General features: G+C 58.0%; 1 protein-coding gene and 1 long non-coding RNA gene across 3 annotated transcripts in view; one reads left to right on the forward strand and one right to left on the reverse strand.

The window, feature by feature from the left end:
* LOC116418575 overlaps window positions 1-2,470 on the forward strand; it is an 8,414-nt gene extending 5,944 nt beyond the window's left edge. The window contains exons 2-3 of the long non-coding RNA XR_004228662.1: window positions 350-716; window positions 1,508-2,470. This is a non-coding gene — a long non-coding RNA (uncharacterized LOC116418575). The remainder of the gene's footprint in view (window positions 1-349; window positions 717-1,507) is intronic.
* Window positions 1-8,892, reverse strand: part of NDUFS7 (NADH:ubiquinone oxidoreductase core subunit S7) — a 16,570-nt gene that overhangs the window by 5,945 nt on the left and 1,733 nt on the right. For both annotated transcript variants that reach the window (XM_023192760.1, XM_023192761.1), the window contains exons 2-7: window positions 6,377-6,413; window positions 5,647-5,715; window positions 5,305-5,410; window positions 3,602-3,781; window positions 3,487-3,533; window positions 1,255-1,343 (exon numbers count right to left, since the gene is read on the reverse strand). In XM_023192760.1, coding sequence (XP_023048528.1) covers window positions 1,255-1,343; window positions 3,487-3,533; window positions 3,602-3,781; window positions 5,305-5,410; window positions 5,647-5,715; window positions 6,377-6,413 — 528 coding nt within the window. The remainder of the gene's footprint in view (window positions 1-1,254; window positions 1,344-3,486; window positions 3,534-3,601; window positions 3,782-5,304; window positions 5,411-5,646; window positions 5,716-6,376; window positions 6,414-8,892) is intronic.

The following is an 8,892-nucleotide window of genomic DNA, read 5'->3' on the forward strand; positions in this document are numbered from 1 at the left end:
CAGTCCGCAGGGAGGGAGGAGCACAGTCCGCAGGGAGGGAGGAGCACGGTCCACAGGGAGGGAGGAGCACAGTCCACAGGGAGGGAGGAGCACGGTCCACAGGGAGGGAGGGAGGGAGGAGCACAGTCCGCAGGGAGGGAGGGAGGAGCACGGTCCACAGGGAGGGAGGGAGGGAGGAGCACAGTCCACAGGAAGGGAGGAGCACAGTCCACGCTCCCACCCTGCCCCTTTGGTCTGCACTGCAGAGGAAGATGCCAGGGGCATGGGCTGAGCTCCTGACCCGGAATGGACCTGTCTGTGCTGACGAGGGTCACAGTGAGGTCCAGGCTGCCCTGTCCACTGCCCCTAGGTGACCTGAACAGTGCAGAATGCTGAGCAAATCAACGCTCTTTCCAGGGAAGCGGAATCCAAAGTCAGAACCTGTTCCTCCACTTTTGAGAGGCGCCAGGACGTGCCTCCCGCTTGCCCAGCCCTCCAGACTCGGGACTCAGGGCTGGGCTCTCTGCGCGTGCGCTAATGCTGCAGCACAGGATGGCCAAGAACAGGACCTCTATCCCCTGTCCCACGAGCGCCACCTCTAAGCCTGCCTACCATGGACCAATGTCCATGGTGTCCAGGTGAACGCCCCGGGTGGCCCTCGTGGGACCACGTGAGGCGCAAGACTCCCACAGGATCACCAGATATAAAGAACATTCCCCGTGTGATGTGAATTTCAGGTATGCAGCCAATGCTCCTTTTTAGCGTCAGTATAGCCCAAATACTGTTGGGATATACTGGTACTAAACAATTACTCCTAAATGCTTTCCTGATGGTCAACCTCACCCTAACCTCACAGTCAAACTGAGTCTCCCACATTTTTATTTGCCAAAGGAAGTCCCGCGTGCCCTTCTATAAGGGTGAGGGCGTGGGACGGTGTCCTTGGCCTCCAGGAACCTTCTCTCTTGGTATTTCTAACTGCAGGTCTTTGGTTTCTGTCAGGCAGGACCGTATGAAACTGCTTTAAAGCAGGCGAGTGTTAGGGATTCCACTCAGCCTCCCCTGCTCCCTCTGATCCCTCTGATGGCTGAATACATCGCCGACTTCTCACAGGGCACACGCTCCACTAAGATGGAGAGCCCGGAGTCGGCTCATCCATAGGATGGGGGAGCCCGCCGTCTGTTGGGGGTGCGGGACTCCCTCACATGGGCCGCCGGGCTCCGTGTGGCGCTGGCCCTGTCCCCAGCTCTCTCGTGGGCGGTGTGGTCCCAGCCCTACCTGGGACGTAGATGTCCACGGGCACGATGCGGTCGCAGCCCCTCACCACCGAGTAGGAGTAGTGGTAGTAGCCTCCTCCGTTGGCGCAGCTGTGGGGGAGGGGATGTGAGGGAAGCGTGCTGAGGACCTGCCTGCCCACCCTCCCTCCTCACAGCTGTGGGGAAGGTGCCATGAGGAGCACCTGCCGGGGACCAGCCCTGTCCACCCTCCCTCCACGAGGCCTCGCCCCATCCCCACCCGTCTTCAACTGCAGGCCAAGCACCAACGAGGCTGGAACTTGTCACAGAGAGCAATGAGCAAACACGTACAGGCTCCCCGAGCCTCCGTGGGACCAGTGGGGCGCGAGCACGCGCGTGGCTGCTAACTCGGGGAACAGTGCTCCCTTCCCGAGGGGGCTCCTGACCATCGATTCCTGGGGCTGGAAAGTGTCGGATCACATGTGTCAACAAAAAGCCACTTCAAGCAGCCACAGTGCCAACACCCAGCACCTGTCTATAGGGCGGCTGAGCCTCACGCCAGGCCCTCGCCCGATTCCAGCTCTGTCAGTGAGGTGCTGGGGTCCACCCGGGGCAGGTAGCTGGAAACCCCAGGCGACCACTCCCAGCACTGCTTCCCACAGCCGTAAAAATGGACATAACCTGAATGCCCAGTAGTGGGAGACGGTTATGAAAACTCTGGAATATTCTGATTCTCTGTTTAGAATTAGATCAGTAATATATCCACACAGTGGGACATTATTCAGCCACGAAAAGGAGCGAGGCTCGGACACAGGTCGCCGCATGGATGCACCTTGAGGATGTCATGCTCAGTGAGAGATGCCAGACACAGAAGGCCATGCAGCGTGTGATCCTGTTTCTGTGAAATGTCCAGGAAGGGCCCATCCACAGAGACAGGGAGGGGAGGTGTGGGCACCGGGGCTTGGAAGGGGATGCAGAGTGACTGCTGATGGGGACAGCGTTTCATTTGGGGGTGATGAGAATGTTCTGGAATTAGAGGTGGTGGCTTAAAAACCACTGAACTGCTCACTTTAAAAGGGTAAACTTCCCAATACCCAATCTCTACAAAAATTTTAAAAATTAGGCACAGTGGAGCACATCTGTAATCCCAGCACTTTGGGAGGCTAAGGTTGGGGGATCGCTAGAGCCCAGGAGTTCAAGGCTGCAGTGAGCTATGACTGCACCACTGCACTCCAGCCTGGGCAACTCAGTGAGACTCTGTCTCTAAAAAATAAAAATAATAAATATTGACTGGGCACGGTGGCTCATGACTGTAATCCCAGCACTTTGGGAGGTTGAGGTGGGTGGATCATGAGGTCAGGAGATCGAGACCATCCTGGCCAACGTGGTGAAACTTTGTCTTTACTAAAAATATAAAAATTAGCCAGGCATGGTGGCGGGCGCCTGTAATCCTAGCTACTCGGGAGGCCAAGGCAGGAGAATCGCTTGAACCTGGCAGGTGGAGACTGTAGTTAGCCAAGATCATGCCACTGCACTGCAGCCTGGGTGACAGAGCTAGACTGTCTTCAAATACATAAATAAATAAATATTTTAAAATGTTAAGAGACTAAATAACTTTCAATGTTATGGGGAAATGACTAAAAATGACGGCAAGGCCAGGTGCGGCGGCTCACGCCTGTCATCCCAGAACTGTGGGAGGCCGAGGTGGGCAGACCACCTGAGGTCAGGAGTTCAAGACCAGCCTGGCCAACATGGTGAAACTCCGTTTCTACTAAAAACACAAAAATTGGCCGGGTGTGGTGGTGCGTGCCTGTAATCCCAGCTACTTGGGAGGCTGAGGCAGGAGAATTGCTTGAACCTGGGAGGCGGAGGTTGCAGTGAGCCGAGATCGTTTCACGGGACTCCAGCCTGGGTGAAAAAGCAAAACTCTGTCTCAAAAAAAAAAAAAAAAAAGAAAAAAAATTTATGGCAAGTTAGAAGGCTGAGATTATAAAACCATCTACAGCACTTGTCATCACTTAGGTGTGGGTAAAGCAGAGAACTGGGCGGAATGTGGGCTCTGCTGCGTGGGGGCGGACAGGAGCAATCGCTCTGGGGAGAGGACCCCCAGCGCCTCTGCGTGGGGTGGAGGCACCAAGACGGCTGAAGGGCAGAGCTGGGACCACGTGGGATTTTCACCGAATGTAAATGACACTTTTGATAAGCGCCATTAGGGCACAGCCAGGCCAGCACTCGCGCCACTTCTGTCCCTGGAGACGCCCCGCCCTGCACTCACCTCCCCATGGAGACCACGTAGCGCGGCTCCGGCATCTGGTCGTAGACCTGGAAGAGAGGCGGGGTCCGTGCGCAGCTCACTCTGGGGGCGGCTGGGCGGCGGGGAAGAGGCCTACCTTGCGGAGCGCTGGGGCCATCTTGTTGGTGAGCGTGCCGGCCACGATCATGACGTCGGACTGGCGCGGGCTGGCGCGGAAGACCACGCCAAAACGGTCCATGTCGTAGCGGGGTGCGGCCATGTGCATCATCTCCACTGCGCAGCAGGCCAGACCGAAGGTCATGGGCCACAGAGAACTCTGCGGAGGCCAGGCTCGCGTCAGACGCCACCCCCGGAGCCCCGCGGGGCCCAGATGAGATTCCACGTGGAGCACCTAGAACCCCCCGCTCATGTCCCGGGGCGGCAGCCGGCAGAGGTGAGAGGCACAGCGGCTCCTGCAGGTGGCCTCGGGGCCCCAAGAGAGTTGTCAAGCGCGCCCCACCAGCCACGTTCAAAATAAAATAGAAACGGGTGAGATCTGTCCTCATCCCACAGTTCCGCGAACCCAGTGTATCCTAAGTCCCACCACTTCAACAGGGGGCTCCAGCCACTCTCTGAGCGTGTGGGCTACAGGCGAGTAGCAGCGCAGGTCTAACCGGGAACTCTCTGCATTAACTACATCTGGGTCCGCAAACCAGGTGCCATGCCTCCGGGAAGCCCTCTCAGATCTCCTTGGCCACTCCCTCCCTCTCCTCCACCCATGTGGCTTCTCATTTCCCCCACGGCTCCTGCTGTCGCTGCACACAGCTCTGAGACCTGGCAGGGGCCCCTGCTGCCTGTGTTGGCGGGTGACAGGGCCAAGCTACAGAGCGAGGCAGGACTGCCCGGGCAGAAATGGCCAGGCTCACCTGCCCGCCAGGAGCCTGTGTCGGGATGGCCTGCGGCCATTCTCGGGTTCCCTCCGTTAGAAACTATCGTGCTGTGGGCATCCCTGTCTGGGCCACTGCGGCCCTGGCAGGACGTTCACCGTGGCATTGTTTAGGAAACAAAACACAAAAGGAAACCGTGAACGTCCATCAGTGGGGCATTGTTGAACCCGGGCTGTCGCGGCAAGTGCCGCAGGCACTGGAGGGAGCTGCCCGTGCTCACGCTGCAGGGGATGGCAGGGGCTGCGTGGGGGCTGCTGCCACAGGCCGGGGAGGCTTTAGATGGGTACTGAGAAGGATCTACTGCCTTCATACGCGCTCCTTTTAACTTAAAACACCACTTTCACCTTAAAAGGGAAACAAGAGGAACACACAGAAGCCAGAAAGAGAATGATGGAAAGGGAGGAGGTCATTTCAAGCAGGGTCTGAATACTCAGATGGAACCACAGGCCACCAGGCCAGCACAGGGGCCTCCGGGAGGGTCCAGCCTGCTCCAGGCCGCAGGGGTGTGTGTGCATCAGTGAGTGTGCCTGTGTGCATGCATGCGAATATGCTCACATGTATGTGTCCACATAAGTACACGTGTGTGCGCGAGTGTGCCTGTGTGTGCATGTGTGCGTAGTATGTTTTTGTGTGCATGTGCACATGAGTGCGAGTGTGCGTGTGCATGTGTGTATGTGCATGTGTGTACGTGTGTGCATGTGTGCGTATGCATATGTGTATGTGTGCATGACTGTGTGTGGTGCATGTACACACGTCTGTCCATACATGTGAGCTTGCATGCATATGTGCGCATGTGTGCATGCATGTGTTGTGTGTGTACGTGCCGGTACATTTGTGTGTGTATGTGTCTGCCTGCGAGTGTGCAGAGAGGCCCTGCCGCTCCAGGAGGGCCTGCAGCTCATAGTAGACTCACCCGGCGGGCCCAGTTGACGAGGTCATCCAGCTTGGCCACCACATACTCGCCCCGGCTGCTGGATTTGGGAACCATGGCTCCAGCCTTCGGCAGGGCAGGCTGGGCGCTGTCACAGAGACACATGGGCACAGGAGGCGTCAGCCACGCAGGTACTTCCCAGAGGCGGATACCGGCTCCCACGGCCGCTGCCAGAGGCCTGGACCCACATGAGGCCAGGGACTAGGATGTGCGACCCCTTCCCCGCCCCATCCAGGCACCCCTGTGGCTGCAGTGCTGATGCAGAAAATGAAGGGGGGCAGGGGTGGGGCAGGGGGTACGGCCCCCCCAGAAGGCCAGCTTCACCTGCTTGGGCCATCGGTGGCCACGCTCTGATGGACACCTCGTGCCTGCACAGCTGCGCCCACGCTGGAGCTGCCGGGAGATGGAGCGCGGGTCAGTGGCCGTCCCAGGCCCCTCCGACTCCCCTAGTCGCACTCACTATTGTCCTGCCTCTCCCCTCCCCGATGCGGGACTGCTCTTGCCTCTGCCCGTCAGCACTTGGGCCACTGGCCACAGCCCCTGGGGCCATCTGGCCACTGCCCCAACCCCGAATGATGGCCCAGACTTGAATGGAGTTTCTTTTGTGATGTACCCAGCAGGTCAACAGTGTCCAAGCAAGGACGGTTGCAGGATCATCCACAGAAGCAAACTGGGACCAGGCCTTCCACATGTGACCAAGGTCAGATCCCTGGGCATGCGCCCTCACCACCCTGTCAGTCGCCTGGGTCTCCAGGAGGCCTGCCCGTGGCTGCCATCTGCACAGAGCTCACAGAATGCCTTCCCATCACGAGTGGCGGTGCGCTCTGATGGTGCTGAGCCAGGCCCACAGGGTTTTCCTCCTGACTGTCCAGCCTTTGCCACTGCATGGACTGTTTCAGGGAGGGTCCCAGCACATCACGTGCAGCGTGCAGTGCAGACCGTCACCTGCATCCTGTCCTTAACGCACCACGTGACCTTCACAAGGGCCCGCCCCCTTTCGTCTGGCGCTGCTGAAGGCCCCTCCCAGCTCAGGGCTGGAGACTCAGGCACTCACCGCAGACCAAGGATCCGGAAGCCGTGCAGGCCAGGAGCTGCAGAGAGGACCACAGGGGTGGGGACAGTGAGCTGCGGGCAGCACCAGGGGCCACCGATTCAGGACCCCTGGATGGGCCACAGGGCCAGCCTCCAGGCACTTCCCCGTCAGGCTCCTGCCCGCATGGCCTAGCTCTAACCCCACCTCAAGTGCCACTTAACAGACATTAGGTAACGAGGGGATTTTCAGAATATGAGCGACTCTTAGTCCCCTCCTTGAGACCCCATGGCCCCAGAAGAAACCCAAATGCTGCCCCATCTCCTGGCCCTGGCAATATTCACCGGTACCTGCTGCTTTCCTGCCCCAGGGCCTCCGCGCCGGCTGCTCCCCTGCGGGGGACACCCCGCCTCACAATTGCACACCACTGGCCCCTTCTCATGAGGCAGGTTTCAGCTCAGATGCCCGGGGCGTCCCGCTTACACCAGCACCCCAGGTCCTCCTGTTGCCGGCACCCGGTTCTATCTCCATCTATGCATGCTTCTGGGGTGCCTGCCACCCTGGCAATGCCAGGGCCTCCCTGGGTGCCCAGTGCTCGTCCTGTCCTCAGCTGTGCCTGACAAGCGTGTGCTGGGTGCTCCAGGCCCTGGTGGGTGCTCGGGGGTTTCCCACGCAGCTGAGCACAGGCCCCATCCTCCAGGAATCTGTAGTCGGCTGAGCAGGCAGGGCGCTGCCCACGTCAACCTACCAGCCTCAAAGGAAGCACCGAGGAGGGAACGCGCCTGCACGAAGGCTCCTGGGAGAGCCTTCCCAAGGCGAAGGCTGAGGCCAGAGCAGGGCCTTGCCACACCCAGGGGCACTCTGTGAGGGGGGGGAACGCCTGGAGGTGCCAGGAATCCTGGCTCACAAGGAAGAAGCCAGAAAGGCAGGCTTGGTGCTGGTGACAGCTAAACTATGTCCCTCCACTTGACCTGTATCTGAAGCCCTAATCCCAGGACCTCAGAATGTGACTGCTTTTGGAGAAGGGGTCTTTAAAGGGGTCATTAATCGCGGGGCACAGTGGCTCATGCCTGTATTTCCAGCACTTTGGGAGGCCGAGGCAGGTGGATCGCTTGAGGTCAGGAGTTTGAGACCAGCCTGGGCAACACGGTGAAACCCCGTCTCCACTAAAAATACAAAAATTAGCTGGGTGTAGTGGCGGGCGCCTGTAATCCCAGCTACTTGAGAGACTGAGGCAGGGAGGTAGAGCTTGCAGTGAGCTGAGATCGTTTCACCACACTCCAGCCTGGGTGACAGAGGGAGACTCCATCTCAAAAAATAAAATAAAGCGTCATTATAATGTGGTGAGAGGTCATGAGGGTGGGCCCTCATCTGATATGACTTGTGTCCTTGTAAGAAAAGACTTTCAGGATACAAACACGTACAGAGGGAAGACGCAGGGAGCAGATGGCCATGCACAAGCCAAGGACAGAGGTTCCAGCAGGAACCAACCCTGTTGACCCCCAGTCTTGGCCTTCCAGCCGCCAGAACTGTGCGAACATCAGCTTCTGTTGTTTAAGCTGCCCAGGTGATGGTACTTTGTTGCTGTGGCCCCAGCAGATGCGGGGTGAGGCCCGATGGAGAAGCTGTAGGCAGCTTCCAGGGGCCAGGGCCAGGGCCAGGGTTTGATGCCCCCGAATGCAGCAGTTCATGGGGCCTTCTCCTGACTCTGAGCCCCTTCCTCACCCCAGCCTTAGCTTCATCCAGGGTTGCTGTTTTCCATGGCCCTGTCCAGGCCACAACTCTCTGAAGGACACAGGCCTGTGACCTACTTCTTGGCATGCCTGAGGCTGGGCACAGCAGACAGGCTAACTGCCCAGCTCCAGGCTCTGATGGGAGCTGCCCCACTCCGGGCGTCAGTTTCCCAAGCTGAAAATTCAGGACTTTGGATAAGCCCCTAGCAGAGGAAATGGCTCTTCTGAGAACTTCTGAGGTGATGGGATTCTGTGCCTCTGCGTCCGGCTTTTTTTTTTTTTTTTTTTTGAGACAGAGTTTCATTCTCGTTGCCCAAGCTGGAGTGCAATAGTGCGATCTTGACTCACTGCAACCTCCGCCTTCCGGATTCAAGCGACTATCCTGCCCCAGCCCCCCCAGTAGCTGGGATTACAGGCATGCACCACCACACTCAGTGAATTTTGTATTTTTAGTAAAGACGGGGTTTCTCCATGTTGGTCAGGCTGGTCTTGAACTCCAGACCTCAGGTGATCTGCCCACCTTGGCCTTCCAAAGTGCTGGGATTACAGACGTGAGCCACAGCGCCGTGGGCCAGGCATTCTTAACAAGGGGCCTGGTGAGGAACTGTGAACTTGCTTGGAATAAAAAAACAAAATGTCTTTGTTGTCACCAGCATCTTATGGAAAATTAGCCCTTTGTTCAATTCTTAGCGTAGGCTGGGTGCCGTGGCTCACGCTCAGGCCTGTAATCCCAGCACTTTGGGAGGTTGAGGTGGGAGGATTGCTTGAGCTCAGAAGTTTTTGTTTTTTTTTGTTTTTTTTTTTTTT

This window comes from Piliocolobus tephrosceles, chromosome 21 (assembly GCF_002776525.5).
Source record: "Piliocolobus tephrosceles isolate RC106 chromosome 21, ASM277652v3, whole genome shotgun sequence".
NCBI classification, from domain to species: Eukaryota; Metazoa; Chordata; class Mammalia; order Primates; family Cercopithecidae; genus Piliocolobus; species Piliocolobus tephrosceles.